At 45.6% G+C, this 22,551-nt stretch overlaps 1 protein-coding gene across 1 annotated transcript in view; it reads right to left on the reverse strand.

The window, feature by feature from the left end:
• Positions 1–6,309, reverse strand: part of LOC119387686 (phosphatidylinositol 5-phosphate 4-kinase type-2 alpha) — a gene marked incomplete in the record, with an annotated part of 107,131 nt that extends 100,822 nt beyond the window's left edge. Inside the window, 1 exon segment of the mRNA XM_037655158.2 lies at positions 6,025–6,309. Coding sequence (XP_037511086.1) covers positions 6,025–6,168 — 144 coding nt within the window.
• Positions 6,310–22,551: the final 16,242 nt, after the last annotated feature.

Here is a 22,551-nt window from a genome sequence, read left to right on the forward strand (position 1 = left end):
CAGCAGGCGAAGACCTTTGCAGAGAAACGTCCGCACTCAACGAGTACTCTCCACACACTCTTTTATTTACACGTCGCCTGGGTAAAACAGGAACGCCAGAGCGGCGCCCACAACCGGCAGCCTGAAGGCCGCCCACAACGCTGCTTTTTCATTTTTTAAATATTTTTTTTTCACCTTCTTGGCCTTCTCAAAACTAAAGTTTTTGAACACCAACCCATGGCATTCGTACAGTGCAATACAGAACCGAAACCGAAACACAACAATGAGCTGGTGCGAAGGGCACGGAGGAAGGCAAATTTCAGCGCAGTCGCATTTTCAGCTTTGTTGAAACAGCGCTCACTAGACGACGACGAAGTAAAAGAAGGCACAGGACAGGCAGCGCTTGTCCTGTGCCTTCTTTTACTTCGTCGTCGTCTAGTGAGCGCTGTTTCAACAAAGATGAACGCATACCAACTCGCTCAAGCTTCCATTCTTATGCATTTTCAGCGCAGCTTAAGAAACTAGGGTCCTTAAAATTACGTATGTATGCATTTTCTATTAAAGGAACACGCCACCTAATACTTACCTAGTGATGTTGCACCTCAGATATGCATGATATTTACTTTTTGATCAACAACGTTCACAAGTATGAACAGCCCTACCAGTTCAAGACGGCTGGCCCTTGGGCAAGTGGTTCAACTTTGGCCGAGTGGCTGAATCGAGGGACGTGCCGACAAACAGAAAGACAGACAGACAGACCAAAATTTCTGCGTTTAAGTTCCCCAAGAAAGACTATCGTCTTTAATAGTACCGCTCATGTTCTGCATGGGCCACATTCTCCGGCGGCAGGATCACCGGCCGTCCGGCTCATGACGTCAGTCAAGAGTGCGCGCCCCACTGGTGCAGGCTTGTGTAAATTCGAGGCCAAAATGTCTCTGCCTTCTAAACTGTAACAGACTTTTGTGTCCATTTAACCTCAGTGATTGGCACTGCAGTTCGTAAGCTCTCACGCAGGCAGATGGTAAAGTGTACCGGGCAACGTGACTATTAACGATCGACATTGAAAGCATCCTAAACCATGTATTACGATCTCTCTTCTATGGGAACGAGTTACCGCTTCCCAGGAGGTGCAATCCTACGACACAGATGGTGGTCACGAAGGACAGGGACGACAAAGGCGGAGTTCTGGCACTCGCTCCAGATGGCTCGGTGGATATGCTATGCTGCGAACCCGACTTTGAGGCACCCTAAAAGGGACATTTCTAGTTTCCATGGTGTCCACTATCAACGCCCTCCACAGACCGGAGCCAGACATCGCGTATAAAATATTTTACATTGATTTTAAAGTTTTCGTCAACCAGTATATGCAAGCCAGCCCCGCCGCAATGGTCATTATCACGACCAGTCAACACAGTTCACAGGGTTTGCGAAATCTGCGTCCTGCATGCAGCCTAAATCGCAGAAATCGCTGTCGGAGTCACTGGACAACAATGTGCTCATCGCTTTTTTACGTGAACCACGTGAGACTGACAGCAAATCACAGGGCTGGTGCTTGCATTTCGCGAGTTGCAGTCTTCCCGTGACGTCAGACTTGTGTTGACACGTCACTGCGAAGCCGCTCCCTCGATAGCGGAATCGGAAGTGCTTTTTTATGGTGGCGGTATTAAACAGATATTCAACGCCTTCCCAAGAACTATACGAGAGTGTTATTAGGGTTCTCGACACCCGTGTTTTTATTTAGAGCAACAAGCCTAAAATATTTAAATTTTGTGTCAGTACTCCTTTAAAAAGACGCTGAAGTGAAATAATAAGTTAGTTTGGAGTCTTTAGACTGATAACTTGTACTATTAAAACTCTAGTGTCGTTAATTTCACCACCATAGGAAACCCAATGTCAAAAGCTTCACATTTAAATTTGCCGGCGAAATCTCCGTTGGCGACGTCGCGGATTTGAAAGTTTTTTTTTTTTTATATATTGGTCACATTGGCTAGATGAAATTTCCTTAAACTTGCAATGTTAAGTGTCTGGCCCCTTCAGAAGACAACTTACTTCAGTTTTACAGATTAGGAACTATATAGGAACTAGTAGATGCCGTCCGAATCTGTGACGTCACGGCGACTGGTGCGGAAATTTCAAGGTGGCGTCGCCACCCGCGTTTTCTTTTTGCGCGTTTTCCGGCTTACCAAGCGTCTTCTCGCTGCAAGCGTGATGTTTTTGATATTGTTAAAGAGTACTTTACTAATGCGAGAAAAAACACTTTTTCCTATTTCAGGTGTAGCGAACGCCAATACGCCATGATAATCCATCTCCCACGTCACCCCCGCTTGCATCATAAGATGCTCTTCCCGCACTAAAAATCGAAACTGGATTGCCTTAAAGCAATCCAGCTATTATAATTTATGGAACACAGAAAGTTTGCTGTGTATTTACCAAGTTTACGAAATCCAGCACCTCCGTATAACGCAAAACATACTGCTAAAAATACAATGAAGAGTCACAAATGTTCTATCAGCCGTCATAACATTATGTGTGATTTCAATTTATGGCTAAGCCGCACATTGGATAATTACAAACAGGTTTTCGAGCAATCTGCCGTCAAAACAAAGAAAAGGCCCTTCGTGTTTCCTCTGAACGGTAGCAACGATGGTGGCACTCTTAAGTTCCATAATTTGGGATCAAGGGCATCTGAACGCCGAACACGGTCAAAAATCTGATCCACAAATTTTACTGCGTGGTCCGGAAAAGAAGAAATTGAGTCTGGCCCAGTTTGTGTTTACTGTTTGACGTCTTGACCGCTAACAAAAGAAGGAAGACAGCGTTGTCGTTCCTTTCCCTGCATTCGTCTTTTGTTAGCGGTCAAAATGTCAAGTATAGTCCGGATACTTTCGCGTGCCAGGATGTTAAATAAACGCGTACTTTCGAAACAGTACACCGGGGAAAGCCCCGATTCTATGCTACGTGGGAAGCTTCCTCATTCCAAGAAACCTTCCGGACTTCTTTGTCAACGCTTTTTTTTTTCTTCGGCATTTTGTAGAGCACGCTCGCGAAATGCAAGTAAAAAAAAAAATTCCAAACGACCCCGACAGGTGAAAGTAATATGTTGTCTCGCTAATATCGGATGTAATTTAGCCACAGATGAAGCGTTATAATCCTTAATAATAAAAAAAGAAAACTCTCGCGTTTGTACTTAACTGTAATTAAGAGAAAAATAACAGGGCAACGAAAGTAATCAAGATAGTTGCCTTATTACTTCGTAAAGAAATATAAAGCACGTGGCAAAAATAACCCTAACTGATATCTTATTCCTAAAATGTAATGCGAAAGATACCTTACTTGTGCTTTCCCCTGCTTAATTGCGATTGGTGCGGTTGCAGCAAAATAGCCCCTTTGTTCCCAGGGCTCCTCTCACGCATTACTACGTTAATTAGTAAAACACACACGGAGGGATGAAATATTCCGATGTGGTCTAGAGGTAGCGCAATTACGGATGGAAATGGGGCAGCCCCCATTAGACATACTGCACCCATCATTTCGATTGGAGAGGACCTCAACAAGAATGTTGTTTTTTTCAGCTTGACTTATAGCGTTCTGTTTTTTTGTGTGTGTGTGTGGATGCGAATTTCCAACTGTTCGTAAAAACCGAGCGCACGTACCACAAGTCGATTAGAATATCGTGTTCATTCCATACGAGAAACAAATACACTTCAAACTTAAAAAAAATAAATGAATAAATAAACCAGCCGCCAAAAGACAACATTAAATATGTTTTACAACGACTGTCCAAATAGCGCAGCTTCCGAATAGAGAAAGAATGTGCACGAAAAACGACCAATATATTTTGAACTTCTAAAGAGTGCGAGCTGTAACTGATCAGTGAAGTCAGTCAAAAATAAATAATTACGGTATTTGAGATACTTAGGGCCAGTGGCGAACGGACCTTACCACAAACGAGAAACAAAAAGGTGAGATCGTGTACGCTGCTCCGTGACTAGTAATAAAGCAAGGTGGACAACAAGTTAACCAGACGAACGTCGGAGGAGTTACGTGCAGTACTAGATAACCGCACATCCTTTATTAGTAATCTAAGACATTGAGGGTTTAGCGAAAATTGCAACATGTCTCGTGTAAATCGAGACAAACTCATTTAAAAGCTCGAAACTATGGTCCGGCGGTGATCTCCGTGTGTTCGTGTAAACTACAGCGGTTTTACTGCGACAGCATTATTGGGAAGAGAAGCCACTTACACAGTTCCTTCTCCACGTGTGAGCTGCAACAACTGCTGTTGTCCCTTACATCGTTCAAGAGCGATGAATGTTCGAGACTTCAATTGCGTAGTTCACGACTTTAATGCGAATCAAACTACTGAAATGACAATTCGAATTGGAATTTTGTGGCTTCGCACATATCTAGTTATATCGAAAAAGAAACAACAGCTTTGTAGTGCAGTTCAAGCCTCACAGGCACGTATACAGAAAAAGAGGAAGGGGTGTAGAGCTCGTGTATTGAGAGAGGGACCAAAATGTGTTGTAATGAAAATTTGAAGTCAATGTAAGCAAGAGTCATTCAAGCAGTATGTAACATGTCTAGAATAAATTCAGCCGGTAATTGGGGATGTTCAGGTTTTCAGCCACGAGGTAAGAGGAGGAGGGGACGCGTGCCTCTGTTTACGGACACAGCTCTGAAATATTCCACCGCCGTGGGGTACCCCAGAGCAAGCACTAAAATGAGAGCCGATTACAGATGTGCCTGAGCAAAAGCTAATACTCGAAACCCGTAAGGTCACATACTCGCAAAATAAACAACCAGGAAACAATTGCCAGTCAAGTAAGCAGCGCCTCCAAAATAACAGACGCGCTGAAGTGAAGTTAGGGGTGCAGCAACATTGTAATATAACAGTAGTACTGGGGCGGTGAAATGCGAATATAAGCAAAACGGCGGGATTGCGATGACTGGGGTGTAGAGCTCGTGTATTGAGAGAGGGAACAAAATAATTCAGTGCTGCGATGAAAATTTGAAGTCTATGTAAGCAAGGGTCGTTAAAGCAGTAGATAACATGTCCAGCACGTGGCTTTGCGAACCAACAAGAATCGAACCCACGAACGCCTATTTTGCCACCAACATCCACAAATTTGATCACTGGGTTTTAATTGCACTATTCATAATAAATGACAGACTTCCTGCGGCATAGGCGGATCGTTCCAGTACTTGCATCGTTTGGCAGAGGTAAGAGAGTCATACGTGAAAACTTCGCGCAACACTGACTCGCCTACGCACGGTATCGGAGGATGCGCAGGACGCGTACACAAAACGGTCTGCTGTAGAGGTCATGAAATGGGCCACATCAGACGAAACAAACGAGATCGTACACAAAGTTTCGCTAATATAAATGGATCGAGAAAGCTGGCAGGTGCTTTCGGCACCGCTTCGCCCGACTTCGCACAAGCGCAACTGATGTGCCGCCAGATAGTCACACTCGAGCGATCAATAGCAGCAAGCAGCGATGGTTGAACTGCCTTGCACGACGAACTGATGAGTAGCGTCTTTTTCAATGCTAAGTAATCGCTCTTTCACCTTACCAGCGCATCGCCTTCAACCGAGGCAGCGGCGACGCGAAAACCGGGTCCGCTACACAACAGCATCGCAGAGATCTGCGATCGCTGGGGCGCCTGCAGCAAGGGCGTACTACGTCAGGACTGGCGAGCGGGCGGTGCACTTCGGGGTGTGCTACCACTCGTTTAGCGGCACCGCGGTCAAGGGAAAACGTAATGAGAGGTGTGCCGCGCACAGAGCTGTCCCTAATCCGCACGCAAGTGCTGTTTTGGTAAAAAAATCTAGGCCTAAACACGCAGGTTGTCCTCGCTGGAAAAAAACGTCGACCTGAAGCTGCTAGACGCACCGGAAAAGTAAAACACTACATATAAAATGTGAACCGGCGTCGAGGAGAGCATTACAGCGAGAACGAAGTAGTCTGTACGGAAGGAACCGGCTTCGTAGAAAGCGACACGAAAAAAAAAGGAGGCGCGGCAAAGCTGCGACGGTACTCACGGTGTGGTTGACACCCCACATAAAAACACTGAGCAGCGGCTCGTTGGCTCTGAAGAGTTTTGCCTTCTGATGTTTAGGCTTGAAGTGCTTCTTTTTCAGCCGACTGCTGCCCTTTGTCGTGAGTCCCGACGCTATCCCAGACATCTTGGTTTCGCTAAAGCGGCTCCGCACCAAAACACACAGGAAATCGCGCGGACACAGGAGCAAAAGATCGACCGATACTACCGAGACATCCTGCTAGGTGCTGCCGATGCGGTCTCTAATGGCTCCTGGCAATGACATTTCCCAGAGAGCCCCGCTGAAACACGTGACACGTTTACTTTGGTAAATTGTGGCGAGATGGCGCCACCAATCAACGCAGCAAATGCCGTTTCGGTTTCGTTTCTGAGCATTGCCTGCCGCAGTGCCTGGGCGGGAGATTTGATTTAGTTTAACGTCAGGTCGAAGTGTGTCTTCGAAACACAAAAGAGCAGGGGCGTTAGATTCGAGACTCAGATTAGCATCATGCGAACATTGGCCAGCTTTTGGCATGATGGGTACGCGGAATATTCAAACATTTATGATGGCCAGCCCCACGTTCTTGCTCCACTTGAGTTCGTGTGCGCGTGCGCACATGTTTGTTAATGAATGTTCGTGCGTGCGTGCGTGCGTGCGTGTGTTTGTATGCGTGACAATGCAGATCACTTACAGCACGCATTGTGGAAAGTACAAATTAGTTGGCTCAATACAGCTCAAATATTCGGCCTGTATCATTGCAATAAAAACAGCATAGAAATTTAGAACCGATATTAAAGTTTACACTCGTTAAACGCATACATACAGAAATGCGACAATAGCACGTGATGGCAGGAAATTCCGGAAATAATTATAGCAATTAATAGACCTCGTTAACGATGCTGAATACGAACGAAATTACGCACCTGTCTTTCTCGTCATGGCATATACGAATAGTTACGCTACATTATTCAAGATATAGATAGAAAAATTAGGTTGTCAGAAATTTTTCAAGGGATAAAACAACTCATCTTCCACGGGGAACTGAACGAATGCAAACAGGAAAGCGACACGTTATGTATTACTGAGAGAAGGTCTTAGCTGCAACTTGTGGGTCGATTCCCTTTGAAGGAGGAGGAGAACTAAAAAACTTTATTAAGGAGATAGTTTCAAAATCATGATCACTTAGCACTATAACCTTGCAATTTCGTTTCGACCTTCTACATGGTTTTTCTATGGATTCAGATGATTTGTTTTATACCACGCTTATGGTTTCAATTTGTTCTTCCATCAGAGCTAGTGCACCTGTTTATAATTGTACATGTGGTGGCTTCTGAACTCAGTGAGGCAGCTGATAATTGCATATCACTTTTAGAGCTTTACCTCTGTCAAACTGAAGCTGTAGTGAGGGCTCGTGCTTGTAAGAAAAAGAAAACCTTTTACAATTATTTTATTAAAACATAGTCATCAACTAGTACCGACGGGAGTAATTAATGAAATTAATCGATTATTTTAGAGCCTTAACCGTTGGCGATGGTAATCTCAATTGGCCGAGCTGCTTCCGTGGCATAGGAGGGATCTGTTGATTGGACAAAATTTGACGACAGCTTACCCCCATCAATTCTTGCCCTCACGCAACGCATTCCAAATTTGTTGCAACCGGTTACACTTAAGAATTTCGGTTTTACACGCCAGAGATATTCTGGACCCGTCTTGGCTACACCGCCGAGCACAATTTTTTACATTCTTGTATTCAGTTTCACGTAAGTTTGATATAGCCTATACGGTAGGATTGTCTTGTGCCTATCGCAATGTTGCAACTAGCTTAAGTGAGCAAAAAAAAAAGGCGACTAGGTGATATTCGTTAATTAGTGTGTAATAACGAAAACACAAAAAGCGACACAAGAAAAAAAATTAAAGGGGTCATGAACCACTTTTCCAAGTAATGATCTAATGGCCTCAGTATCGGAGTGTACTGCCTCCCGAATCGATTGCCGCAAAAATTTCTCGAATCCGTCAAGAATCAGCGGAGTTACGGGGGTTTGGCGCACGCTCCCAGCGCTTTCTCTCTTTTCTCGTGCCGGCGAGCGCACTGGAAGCTAGACAGGGAGGGATGGCATGGGGGAAAGAAGTTACGCCAGCGCGCGTCATGAAACGCGATCGCTCTCCCGCTGTGATTCGCTTGCGCGAGTGCGGCTACCGTGTACTGAGGAGTGCGGCGCCGGCAAGTGGCGGCACCCCGCGGCAAGAAGCGCATCTGATCCGAACGCCGCTCTCGATTTACGTCGGCTATCGGCCAATAAGCATGCTATGTCTCTTGCGACGTACAGCGGACAGACGCCCCGCCCACCGACGAGAGTGAGAACCGGCCTCTGTTTGAAAAGAGGGTGCCTGGGGAAACGGCAACTTCGCGCTCCGCTTGTGGCCATTACGCGGCGCGCACGACTGTAATATTTGGCAGAGCAGTTCATAGCCGTGTCAGCTTTCCGCAGGATGTGTTTTTTCAATCAGCCCAACGGGTGCTTCATGACCCCTTTAATAATGCCGTGCTTGGGCGACAGTTAAACTAGTTGAGTGCAGCCGTTGTACTTGTTTTCTTTCCATATGAAATTTGCTCTGTTGTGGCTTCTCTACACGTCAACCAACAAGCCAAATAGATATTTCATAGGTAACCAGGCACGTAGGCAAGGGGGGGCCAAAGGTGCCCGGGCACCCCCCCCCCTGAAATTCGTCCAGCCTTATATATCCCCGGGCAACCTTTCTTTTTTTTGTCTTTTTGCCATGGAAAGACTTTTTTTTTTTTTCGAACAATTAGGCCTTGCCCCCCCCCCCCCCCCCCCCGCCTCCAAAAAAAAAGTTCTGGCTACGAAATATTGTGATTCGGCTTTTCCGCATAGCCCGAATGCCCTCCACAAGGTGTTTGACGGCATCTTCAAAGCGCAGACGAAGCCGAAGCTCTCGTGCGTTCGAAAATCGAGAATAGAATAAATAATCGAAACAGTGAGTGCAGTATTACTATCTTTTTCGTCCATACTTTATGTCGGCTTTTAACCTTAGTAACAGTGAGGAAGCAGCAACGTCCACGATTTTTCGTAGCCGTTGTAGGAAGCTTCACCACTAGGATCAAGAGCAATGCGGCGTAGCCATAGCGAGATAGACGCAGTTTGCAAGAATTTCGACAGGTGGAGCCGTGTCGCACGTCGGCCTAGGGAGCCTATATGACCGCCCGCCGGTCATGTAGGCTCCCTACGTCGGCCCGAATGATGTGCTTTTTGAAACGAGATATAATCAAACGCGCACCCAACCTAAAGCAGGAGTAAAAGTTATCGCTATTTTTGCACGAACTGAAAACTGAACCAGAAGTTCGCAACGTTACCAGAAATTAATTTCAAAAGCTTTAGTTTTAGGTTAGTCTGAATTTACTTTCGCTTTGCTAAATGATGAGGCTGAAGTGAGGTAAAAATATCCAGGAGCTGGAGCTGTTCTCGCTGAACCAGAATGAAAACCGGAACATAAAAGAAAATGTTTCTGCTCGGCGCTCTTTGTTGTTGTTTCCTTCCTTCTTTCTTTCTTTCTTTCTCGCATTCAGCCACAATTGTTAAGTCACATCTTTCTACATCGACTTGTCGTCATGCCGTCCAGGGGCGCAACCAGAAATTCTTTTCGAGGGGAGAAGGGGTGGGGCTCAACCAACTTTTATGTATGTTCGCGCGTATATTTGTTTGTATGTACGCGAGTATGTATATACACATGCAAAACTGAAAAATTAAGGAAAGGGTGGGATTCCTCCTCCCCCTCTCCTGGCTACGCCAGTGATGCCATCATATAGTTGACCTGCCACCTTCTCGCATTCACTCTTGTCACGCCCCCATAGATAGACGATCTTCAATCGTCAGCCACACAACGAAAATACAAAAAAAATATTTTGGCTAATTATACAAGCAACGCATGCACTTGCACTACATGCGCATTTTAGGAGACGATCCACTTATTCCCCTGGATAATGTTCTCAGTTTTTCTTAAAACCTAAACCGTTTTTTAATAAGCTTTAGAACTGAGCAACTTTTATTAATTATTTTACACCTCGTGGCTGGCGCAGTATAACCGTGGTTAATTTCGCGCCTTCAAACCTGGCTTTAATTAACTAACTAACTAACTAACTAACTAACTAACTAACTAACTAACTAACTAACTAACTAACTAACTAACTAACTAACTAACTAACTAACTAACTAACTACAGAAAGCAATAAAAACACAAAAGTATCTACGCAGACATTTTTGCAAGAATACGTGGCGAAGAAACAATCTGCCATGGCACCTTAGAGGCTAGGTTGTTGCGCTGCTAAGCTTGAGGAGGCGGGTTCGATTACCGGATACTAGTCCCGTTCCCTCATGTGAGTGAGTGAGTGAGTGAGTGAGTGAGTGAGTGAGTGAGTGAGTGAGTGAGTGAGTGAGTGAGTGAGTGAGTGAGTGAGTGAGTGAGTGAGTGAGTGAGTGAGTGAGTGAGTGAGTGAGTGAGTGAGTGAGTGAGTGAGTGAGGAGTGAGTGAGTGAGGTGAGTGAGTGAGTGAGTGAGGGTGAGTGAGTGAGTGAGTGAGTGAGTGAGTGAGTGAGTGAGTGAGTGAGTGAGTGAGTGAGTGAGTGAGTGAGTGAGTGAGTGAGTGAGTGAGCGAGCGAGCGAGCGAGCGAGCGACAGGACAGGGGATTGTACGTTGCAATTTTACCCGTTCCATGTTCCACTATGCTCCACTTTTACATATGACTGCTGATTGGTGTGTACTACGAGCCATTAAGTGAAATTTAAAGCTCTCGCTTATCTCTGATTTTACTAAATACGTTGGAGGAGCACAAATTACCTTGTCCGAAAACCGCTGGATTCTGGCCGAATCGAATAAGATTTACAGCACTTGAGCGATGCATGGATTTTGCCGACTGCATGGGAAATATAATTCAGATTCATGGCCTACCAGCTTTTTTGCAAGCAAGAGTTAGAAACTGAAGGATGAAGTTTACAAATCCGCGACTCTGCAACAAAACACAGACATCGCAGTCTTGTGATCTGCATCTGCTGGAGCATCTCGAGCGTACAAATGTAGCGTGTGCGTTTACGTGACATTGTCACAATGTTTTACAAAGGTTTCAAAACATTCTTACAAATAAAAGACCTGTACATTTGCTAGTTGTCGAATTGTTAGCTTGTCGCCTAACCTTTCTTAAATGTTGGGACTTCCGATTAATAAAGTTGTTACTCACTCACTCCAGCATTTTCTCTTGTAAATAAATTGATGGCCTAGGCAACGTAAGATAAACCAACAAAAAGAAAACATATTTTAAGTTGTAGTGCCAAAAGATTGGTATCAGAAATCTCGGTGCCGAAACATCGCATATCATTTCAGCATATCATTCAGACCATCTGTGAAGTGACACCAAAACTAGGAACTCTGATACTATTTAAAAACGTAGCTCTTTAGTTACTAAGCGCTTTTAGCTGTTCTGATCTCTACGTTTACTTGTTTTATTCATTAAAATAACCGTATGAAAATTACATTCAGCTTATGACGTGTTCCTTAGTTTTCACAGACTAAAATATATGGCGCATAATAAAAGAAATTAAGAACGCTCCTACGAAAATACTATGTCCTCCTCCTCCTTCTAATTATCATCATCAGCATCATCAAACACCATTCCAACGTCGGATCCACCCAGACGCGGTGGCGGTCGTGATGCTGGGCCTTCATATTATCACGGGTGTCTTCACCGCATTGTGTCTCTTCATGCAGTGAAGACAAAGCACAGGGCAACGATGTGTGCGAAGCTGTGGAGGAGTTTGTAAGCGACGACACCACCAGGCGTGTCGCCGTAACAAAAGAACATATATGTTGGTCTTCTTCTAGCATATCAGGCAAACCATTATAGCTGATAGAATTTTGCGCATGGGCGGATTCAAAAGTACGGCATGAAGTGCACAGACAGACATAGAGGTTGACAGCTCAAATCAGTTTAGTTCTTCGTCTAGTGCATTTGAATCGACGATTTCTCATAACCACAGTGAACGGCCTAGCTCACTTTAGAATACCTCCACTGCATTTTCATAGCCGTGAATCACCTGAAAGACGACTGAAAAAAGGAAGATGGCTTTCGCCTTCCAGTCGTCTTAGGCGAATGCGAAAGGGGCCCTGTGATTTTTATAGATTTCTCTCAGTCGGCAAATTTTAGAGGGCTGTTTTCCCCAGACAAGCACTATACACTCCTCCCCGGGGAATAATTTGTATTAATAATGTCCTACTATCTGAATACCCCAAAACGCCATGCTACCTTAACTTGATTCTGTAGTTTGATCTTGTCAACAAGCTCTTCAAAGAGAAATTGCTATTGTCAATGAGAACGACTTGTGACTGATCCTTCCCATCCGTCCCTAGCGGCGCTGCTCCTTAACCGTTTTTAGACATACTCGCTGTTGTTCACGCAATGCGAGATTATGCGTTTCAGGCATACTAGCTGATTTTCACGTAATGCGTGGACACATGATTCAGGAGTGGAGGGACAACGTCATAATCTGGACACAGCTCCGGCTTCTTTCCCAATCACAAAATGGTTATGCCCTGCATAACAGAGGGCCTTCAGCTCCGAAAATTTGCTAAACGCGCGTACGGGGTGTTTTACGTAAACGTACACTCAATATGAAATATATTCAATGATCGAAATTAGCGGTGATGATCACACAAAGACAGCTCAATACATCTACGTGCATCTATGACAGCGTTACCAGTGCTTCTACGGGAAGTGTAATTCAAAGTTAGTTGGATTAGCTATGTATGACTAAGTGCACTGTAACTTGAGAAAGAGCTGGCATGTGTTGAACTCTCCAAATTCAGCCTTGGCGCCAATACGCGTTTAAGATACTTCGTGGAAGATACTGCTCTATATGGCAGCTCCCCAAGGAGGGCATTCATAATGTAACCATATCTCGCTTATATGCGGCATGCCATCTCTGAGTCGATTGTTTGGTCCCCAGTACGTCGAAGTGTCGACCCTTGCAATTTGCTGACTTACCGGCCATTGGGAGGTACTACGAAACGGTGAGCAGGCATGCTTGAATGAGCGGCAGAATGCCTCTTCAACGCCCGGCAAGCTCGCAAGATATAGCCGCCATCCAGGGCTGTTAAACGAAAATTTTCTTATCAAAAGCGGAGCTGTTCAATCTGGATCTTGGTCGCTGCGCTGTTGGCGAAAACCTCGCCTAGCTATGACGTCAGTGCGCGTTGCTTAGAGACCACGTGGCACAGCTGCGCCTATAGTTTCGCAACGCCGCGCCAAGCCTCGCATAGCTTCACGCAGTTGGAAGGGGTAGGAAACGGAAGTGAGGGTGAGGAGGCGTGATGTATGGGAAAGGAGGAGGTGAGAGGGTAAACCATACCATAACCATGTACAGTATAGACTTCAGGGCTGGGCAAAGATACTTTGAAATTGTATCGCGATACGATACAAGATACTCAAGGAAGAAGTATTTGGGATACAGATACAAGATACTGCATTACTGATTGTATCCGATACGATACATTGCAATTGTATCTTAAGATACTTCAATACATTCTCAATTTTTTTAATATATATGTATATCTATACAATGCAGCATTAAACCCCTATGCGCATAAATGTTCGCTTGAAAATTTATTAACTGCGACTAATTGTGTTTCATTTGAAAGAAAACTCTCTTAGTATCTCAAACCTTTTGTACTCCTTGTTCAAGGTATATCTGTTTCATTCCAAAACAACTGTTTTCGCTGCTTAACATGACAGCTCTTTATACATTTCGCTGATAGCGGTTCTTGCTTGTAGCTTTTGTAACTGATGGGAGCTAGTCGTTGCTCTGCTTGCTGACCACCAAGCGGGTTGCCAAGTGACCACATGAACTTCAATAAGAAGCCTCCGAACGAAGGTGCAAATACCGCTGTGGAGTTCTACCTTGCCGGTAAACATAGTACGGTTTTCGCAATAACGGATCACCGGACAGGTGTACGTCACCGAGAACATGTGTAGCCCCGAAACGTTTCAGACGCATTGTACAGTTGCGCAAAGCGCTGCTGGACACCGCCACTATTCGCATTACTGACACTTACAGATCTGATTACCTGGTGATTAGCAACAGTAAAAGGATTCAGGGAATACTAAACAACGAAAACAAATATATCTAAGTAAAATAGAAAAGTGGTTCCGTATCAAACACAGCGAATAAGTACTGAAACGCGATACAGGAGACACCCCTAAGAGCTGATAATAATTGTTGCGTTTTACGTCGAAAAACCAGGATATGATTATGAAAGACGCTATATGGAGGGCTCCGGAAATGTTGACCACCTGGGGTTCTAAAACCTACATATAAGCACACGGGCCTCTACCATTTTCCCTCCATCGAAATCCGGCTACCGCGACCTTCGGGCCAGCAGTCAAGCGCCATAAGCACTGGACCACCGCGGCGGGTAACCCCTAATAGCTGCGATAATTAAATTCGGTGCATTAAAAACGGAGCATTTGGCATAACAGTGTTTCTCGAATGTCTCTGCCAACGTATTCAAGATGGCGCCTAATAATTCACGTTATTATAATGCAAACTCAAATTTGCTAATTTAGTTAGCAGTAAGCAGAATTATCTTTGCTGTATACTCCAGGCGCGCCCAGATTATTATATATTCGTTCTCAACATCCCCTTTACATAACAGTAAGTTCAAGTGGAATATAAGTATATAAACTCATATTCCACTTGAAGAAGAACCGCGGCAGAAATGACGCAGACAGTTAAAACTAGGAATAAAGTAGAGAGCTTACATTGGCAGCACGTTAAAGGCATATTGCAGTAAGCAGACCGGCAGAAAAAAAAAAAAAAAACAATATAGATACATAGGTAATGCACGGGATAGAAAAGAAGGACAGCTAGGAAATAACTTCTGCTACCAGTCAAATTATGATTTTAAAAACTCTTTGAATAAAAGAAAAACAGACGTAAGCCAAGATAGCGTCTGTTAGGTGAATGCTTGTTCTGTTAAATCCAGCATCGGTACCGTTGGTACTATAGCTGTTGCAACTGCTGCACACCATCACTCCAGTTCTCGCAAGCCTTCAAAAGTCTGTTGCTTGAGAATACTAGCAGCACCGCCGACAAGATTTTTGGTTGCATAGGACCGCGCATACAAGTTGCATAAAGCAATGAATGCGCTGCTCTAGTTTCAGCCACGGGACTGACTCACCGCCTGTGATATCAAGCGTAGAACTGCCGTTACGTCGACGGCAAGTCACTTTTCTCTCCTCCTCTCTAACTTTCCTTCCCCCTCCCTCCCTTCCCCAGTGCCGGGTAGCCTACCGGGCTCAGCCCTGGTTAACCTCCCTGCCTTTCTTTCAACCTTATTCTCTATCTCTTTATTCACGAGATCCTTCATATCGCCTAAGTGTGAAAGCCACGAGAGGCAAAGCAACCCGCCATTCTCGCATTCTTCACACTTCGTAACGAAGGATCACACAAGACGAACTTCGATAATGACTTTACAGCGGCATCAGCATGTGTGCGAAAGACGCCGCACGCATTGTAGTACGCGGCACAGGAGAGTGGCGAAGTGCCAAGTGTCATGGCACTGACAAAACTAAAAAAAAAAACGATCAAACAAAAGTTCGGCTGGGCGCAGACATTCGCGCGCATGTCTGTCGAGACAACGCGAGCGCCACCTCTAACCCCGCTCAACCAATATATAGGGACGCTCAGAGCTTATCGCCTATCCTCGCTGGCAAACTCTTGTGGAAAGATAAAGTAATGTAACTGCCTTTAGTTTTATTCCGGTGACTTAGTGGCAGAAGCATCAGCTTGAGAAGCTCGAGCTCAGCCAACGTTTATTGCTTCGCTACGGTGGTGGTGCGGTCGCAGTATCTTGTATCTTACGATACACGATACATTCTTCAATGTATCGGAAATACAGATACAGATACTTGAAATACAGATACAGATACTGCTTCCTCAGTCTTTGCACCACTAGTGCGTAGCTGCCCCAGTTTCTTTTTCTTTAATCGCGACTTGAATTACTGAGGTCATGAAACGTTGAATGAAGCAACCCAACCGTTTTCATGCGTATGCGTCTACCGCACCACTGTTTGTTTAGTTGTTAACGATACAAAACGGCAAGGTTAAGAGCTCAATATGCCGGCACCAAAACCATCCGTAAAATAGTCTATAGACGTGATACTTATATATATATATATATATATATATATATATATATATATATATACTGATTATATATATATATATATATATATATATATATATATATATATATGTGTGTGTGTGTGTGTGTGTGTGTGTGTGTGTGTGTGTGTGTGTGTGTGTGTGTGTGACAAAACACATAAGTACATACTCTGTTTTACGTGCACGCACGTTGAGGATCGAGGTCCAGCGGCGTATCGCATCGGCACTTCACTGTACCGCAGAGCAGTGGCGAACGTAATTTCTGCGCTGTGCGTATTAGGAAAGGGAGAGAGGGGGGAGGAAGAGGGGTCGTGTTTACAACAGGCGAAGCAGGGCTGCGCCGGGCTGTAGCGCTCATCAGCGGTGCCTGCAAGCCGTAAACGGGCGCGCTCCGCGGCACGCATACATTCTCGGCGACGCAGTCCAGACCACTTGACGCCGTAGCACGGTTCCTGCTCCGGCCACATTAAGCGTGCGCACACGAGCCGCTTCTGCTCGTCGTCTTCACGTTGCCTTTCCCGAACGTACACAGACGCCCCCGGCATCGCCACCCATCACCACCGCCCCCGTATAGATCGAGCACGGCAAACGCCCCGCGCGTGGCCGTGTATACACACTGTGCTGTGGTGCGCACAGCGCGAGCGTATATGCTACGCTGTACAAGGTTGCCACGCAATAAACGTTTCGTAATGCGGCGCGAGGTGTCAGATGCAAGGGCCATGCGCCACGGACCACACACGCGCACGCATATAGCGCAAAACGCCTGCGCCAGTGTGTACTGTGATCTACGACATTAAAAGTGTACCGAGGTGCTGACCTATACGAACCCGAGCCACGGTGTGCGAGAAGAGACTGTATACGGAGACGCTGTCGCGTGACGTGTGTGCGCGTAGCTTTTACGAGCGCGTGCAACGAGAAACAGGCAGCCCGAAATCGCAAATTTCCTCCCTCCGAAGAAATGTATAGTTGCGTTAGCTCGGGTATATATAGTTACGTACAGTCGCACGTACATCAAAACACCGTGATGGGCAAACTGAGCTGCCGCCAAAGCTGCACGGTCTGCAGTACACTTGTTTTGTAAGGTTCGACGTATATTCAATCGTCGGCATTTTCGCGCGTCCTGTCTTTCAGTATTCAAGAGAGGTGTTGCGACAAGAGGCGCCCGACAGGCACTTCTCCTTTATTTTTCCGGCGCGTCGTCTCCGAAAGTGCAGTGGCTGGCCTTCCCCATTCATTTTCGTTGGCCGACCAATCCACAGCTCAACGACCTCAGAGTCATTGGAGTGAACCTCGCAACGAGGCGTCGCATTTGTGAGGGATGCTTGAGTGGGAAACTGATGGCCGGCGGCGAAAGAGGAACGTGAAGAGATCTCGGCTGCCTGTCTAAATGGCAGGAGCTACAACCCTACAACGACGCTTCCGCCTCGAGCAGAGGTCAAGGGCTAAAGGCCACAAAGTGAGAACCGTTTCGGAGTCCGCTTCGTCTGCGATTGTCTTAGATGAATTAGACCGCAACACATGATATTAACGAAGGAGTTCAAGGACTGGCTCTCAGGTATCCAGAATTTGCAGTGCGTTTCGAGCTGACTATATGGTTGCCATTCAGTTGAGGAGTGAGCGTGTCGTGTTTATCGATGACCTCAACAGAGTGATATGGGAGCTGGCTCTCTGCGACGAAGACCTATATATATAGGTCTTCGTCGCGGAGATCATCAGTGGAACATGTAGAAATTTATGGTAAATCTTGCGCCGACTCTGTATGAGTGCAGTGGCGGTCACGCGACATCCGCCGTCACTTTTACATATCGCCTCTCCGTCTTTTTGGCTCTCCGAATATAACAGGTGGCTGGTGGTGGTGGCGGTAAGGGTGGCAGCTGTCGGTATGGCTGCTGGCTAAGAGAAGTCCGGCGGTCCGCTAGAGTAGGTGATTGCGGCTGTAGTCCAGATTAGGTAGCATAAAAGACTACAGAGCCATTTTGAGGTAGGTCAACTGATGCCAAACACGATGCTGTGTTTTCGACTCAACTTCTCAACGCATGATGTGCTTTTGCGGTTCAAGGAGGAACTACATAAAGAAGCTACGCTTTCCTGTCTGAAATCGGTACATGCACTATAGATATAAACGGGGCTTCTGAACCTTTGGGCATCATGTCAAGTTAGCCAATCCCGCAGCGACAAGAAATTTGACCTCCGAATCTTTGTGCATGCAGCCGGCAATGTATAAACGGCGCACGTTCAGTTGAGTATGAATATTTTTTTTTTCTGTGCTGGTTCTTTGTATGCAAACGATCCTCCAACGGGTGGGCGTCGCCATCACAGTGAATGGAAAAGCTGAGCACTCGAAAAGGAGCCATTTGGTGCAGCTTTCTTGCAATGAAAAGGGGACAAAAAAAAAAAGAAAAGAACGTTTCATGGCAGCAAGTAAGCTTCGTGCTCCTCTTTAATTAATGTCCCACGAAACACCTGGCGCAGATTCTGTTTTCTTTTTCTTTGTTTGTTTGTTTGGTTTTTTAGGCGGGGGGGGGGGGGGAGTGCTCTCAGTCTGTTTTATCAACGGTGCACGTCGTAAGTATGAACGACAACGGCATAATGTCTCCGCTCTAGTTCATCGCGATTGGGGGACCTTGAGGTGATTAACCACTTCGTCGAAAGTACGGCTGACCTGATGCAGTGGTATACCCAGCTGACCATGCAATAACCCCTCTTCCAGCGAATGCAAAGAATAATCATTGTTCGTCCCGATGAATAAAGCCGAATTCAACGTACATGTCTTCCTCGCAAGCGTTCGAGAAGCGGCAGGCCCTCGTTCCAGTGACCGTAGCGCCTGACCGTGTTGTCTGCGTTGACCGTGTTTTCTCTTCCTGTGCCCCGTGTGGCTTTGCGGTTACCTTTGCTAGTCGTGAATCACCCAGTGGCCTACACCCACATTCTTCTAGGCATAAGCCTACACATTTTTCGGGGCGGCACGTTGTGACCCCCCACCCCCCATGACTACGCTGATGTTGAAGGTAGGTTATGTGTTGTGGCAGCCGACAGCACAAAAAATCCTGTTATTACAACGCAGAACCATTAAACGATCACGAAAACACATTCGCTCCACAAAATGTGAGTGAGGACGAAAACAGGCTGGCGCCAAGACTGCTGCCTGTCGTGCGACCAACGCTGCAATCACTTTCGCTAGCGGAGAGTTTGGAAGCGCAGTCTTCCCATTTACAACAACGTCGAGTATCATCCGTCACGTGACTGACTGATGGCGTGTCGCGTTAAAGCGCTCAAGAAGAAGCATCGCGCCGTCTTGATTTTTTTCTTTTCCTTTTAACTTTGTTGACGACAAATTTTTAATCCTCCTTGGTTGACGAGGTGTCTACTTTTTTGTTTAACAAGCTATTCCACGGCAGTGGCGGCGGCGGCTTTTGTTGCTTCCTCCACACGGCAGACAGAAAAGAAAGCCCGAACACCTTCGGCTCAAACCCTTTTCTGTCTTTCCCTTCCACGTGACGTGTTGCAAAGCGAGGCTGAGGAGTCGTCTCTGCGTCCTTGAATATCGTTCCCCCTCCCCTGTGCTGCAGCACCGCTCTCTCTCGCAATCTTTCTTCATTAGTCGGCCCCACGGTGTAAGAATACGTTTCTTTTTTTTTAGTATTTTTCTTACACCGTGGTCGGCCCCAAAGACCATCCGCGACAAGCGGCGAAACGGATGAAGACTTCGAATGTCCTTCCTGTCTACCATGCCACTCGTTAGTTCCCTCTAGCTGTGAGCCTCAGCGCAGTGTAGGCCCGAGTACAGCCTCGAGGCGGTCCAGGCCGACTCGGGTACGGTGGCTACTGTATAGTACTGTAGTAAGAAAAGAAAACTCAAACAAAACAAAACCAGGAGAAGTGACCCGTTATATGGCGCCCGCCTACTGCCGTAGTAGCCTAATGGTAGAGGTTGAAGGAAATGAAAAGACCGGTGCAGCGTGCGCGACGGCGCCCCGATGACTTTCCCTGAGCAGTGCTGACGCGCGCTGAGGTCAGTGCGTGAGGTTGGCGGCCCCGCCACCTCCGTTGCTCGTCCCCCTCGGTATCGCACCTTTGTTACCTTTGTCCCGCTGGACGATCGAGCGGCGTCGTTTTCTGTGCACCGCACCTGAACTTCCTCTATAGGTGGCGTGTACCGTGAAAAGGTGGAACAGAAAATGAACGACAGTAGGCTGGCGCCGTATAACTGGTCACTTCTCCTGGTCTTGTTTTGTTTGAGTTTTCTTTTCTTAGTACATTTTGTAGAATTGGTAGGCTGTTTGTTCGTGCAATGCGCGTATGCATCTATGTGGAGATGGACAGAATGTGAGAAGGCCTTGAGTAAGACCCGACCTGCACCAGGGGAGATGGACAGTCAAAATGTCCTAATCATGTACTATAAGTTGCCATAATGTATATAGCCTACCTTCGTATATGTGTACGATTATTTATAGCTTCCCGCCGCATGCTTCGCATAACATCGACTCCCATGGTACGTGGGATCTGCCGAACTTTTTATTTACATATTTTTGCTTAGAGTGCAGTTAGCTATGGTTGCTTGATTATTTCGATATAATAATTTTGATTATATCCGCTACGTCTTTAACATATTGCGCTAAGTGGGGCGAAGGGGGGGGGGGCATATTCAGGGAAGCCACACATATATCGCAAAGGGGTGAACAAAAGCTCAAAACGACCCACAATATTTAAGGGAACTGACAATTTCGAACTAATAATAATAATAATAATAATAATAATAATAATATAATAATAATAATAATAATAATAATAATAATAATAATAATAAGAAGAAGAAGAAGAAGAAGAAGAAGAAACGATAAAAAGAGCCGGAGCAGGGGGCATTCCCCTGACAAATCTTGAGCCCGCGTTTAAACATCGTACGGTTACAAAATTGACAGCATTATTTCCTGACCAACTTGTGCAGTCATAACATAATACTACACCCCTTGCAATAATAATCCCTTTTTCCCACGTGTACCAGCCTTTCGGTGGCAGAATATGGCATCCCATAGGCAAGGCCGCAACCGCGGCTGCCATATTTTAGGGGCACGAAGTGCAGGGTGGCTTCTATGCTGAGAGAAACGGCTGGTTTAAGTTGATCTGAAACTCTTAAAAGTGGTTCCACTGTTCTGAAACTCCATCATGTGACGTCATCATGATAGAGATCATGTGTGACGTCATGGTGACGCCGCATAAGAGGACGTGATCACACGAAATCAAAGCATGGTCAAAGATGTGCCGACTTCTCGTAACCCACTCCTCTCAGCATCGGAAGGTCACACCATTTTTTGTAACACTTCAAAATGTCCTCTTACGTATAAGAGCGCTGTCGTATTGGCTGGGTGGTACGCCAGCCATTCGCAACTGAAACAGTCGGCATGCATGATTGAGAGGGTATCTCTACGGAGATGGGTAGTTACTGATGGCGTTTGCGAATTACTTGTTGTGAACTGTTCGTACACACACTTAAATTGAAATACAACTAGCTGCCCACAGTTGCACAGCCTCACAGCAATCTTCGCTTCACTTTTATATGCATATCGGCGCCAAATCTCTGGTATTGCTTTCTTTTTCTGCTTTGTTTGGAGTGGTAACAGGAAATTGACTAGTGTTGCCCCAACACTTGCATTGGCTCTCTGTTTTAGAGATAGATAGATAGATAGATAGATAGATAGATAGATAGATAGATAGATAGATAGATAGATAGATAGATAGATAGATAGATAGATAGATAGATAGATAGATAGATAGATAGATAGATAGATAGATAGATAGATAGATAGATAGATAGATAGATAGATAGATAGATAGATAGATAGATAGATAATGGCATTTTCTGCTGAGCATCTACACAAGGGAAACAAGACGCAATAAAAAAAGCCGGCAGATCCCACGCACTGTGGGAATCGATGTAATGCGAAGCAGCCAGCAAAGAGCTGCATACATCGCCTTGTTTGACTCTGAGCCAAATAAAATCACTCATGCCATGCCATCTAGTTCACCATATATCGCATGTTTGCCGACATTTAAATTGAAATACAACTAGCTGCCCACAGTTGCACAGCCTCACAGCAATCTTCGCTTCACTTTTATATGCATATCGGCGCCAAATCTCTGGTATTGCTTTCTTTTTCTGCTTTGTTTGGAGTGGTAACAGGAAATTGACTAGTGTTGCCCCAACACTTGCATTGGCTCTCTGTTTTAGAGATAGATAGATAGATAGATAGATAGATAGATAAGATAGATAGATAGATAGATAGATAGATAGATAGATAGATAG

The sequence above is a fragment of the Rhipicephalus sanguineus genome, chromosome 3, assembly GCF_013339695.2.
Source record: "Rhipicephalus sanguineus isolate Rsan-2018 chromosome 3, BIME_Rsan_1.4, whole genome shotgun sequence".
NCBI lineage: Eukaryota > Metazoa > Arthropoda > Arachnida > Ixodida > Ixodidae > Rhipicephalus > Rhipicephalus sanguineus.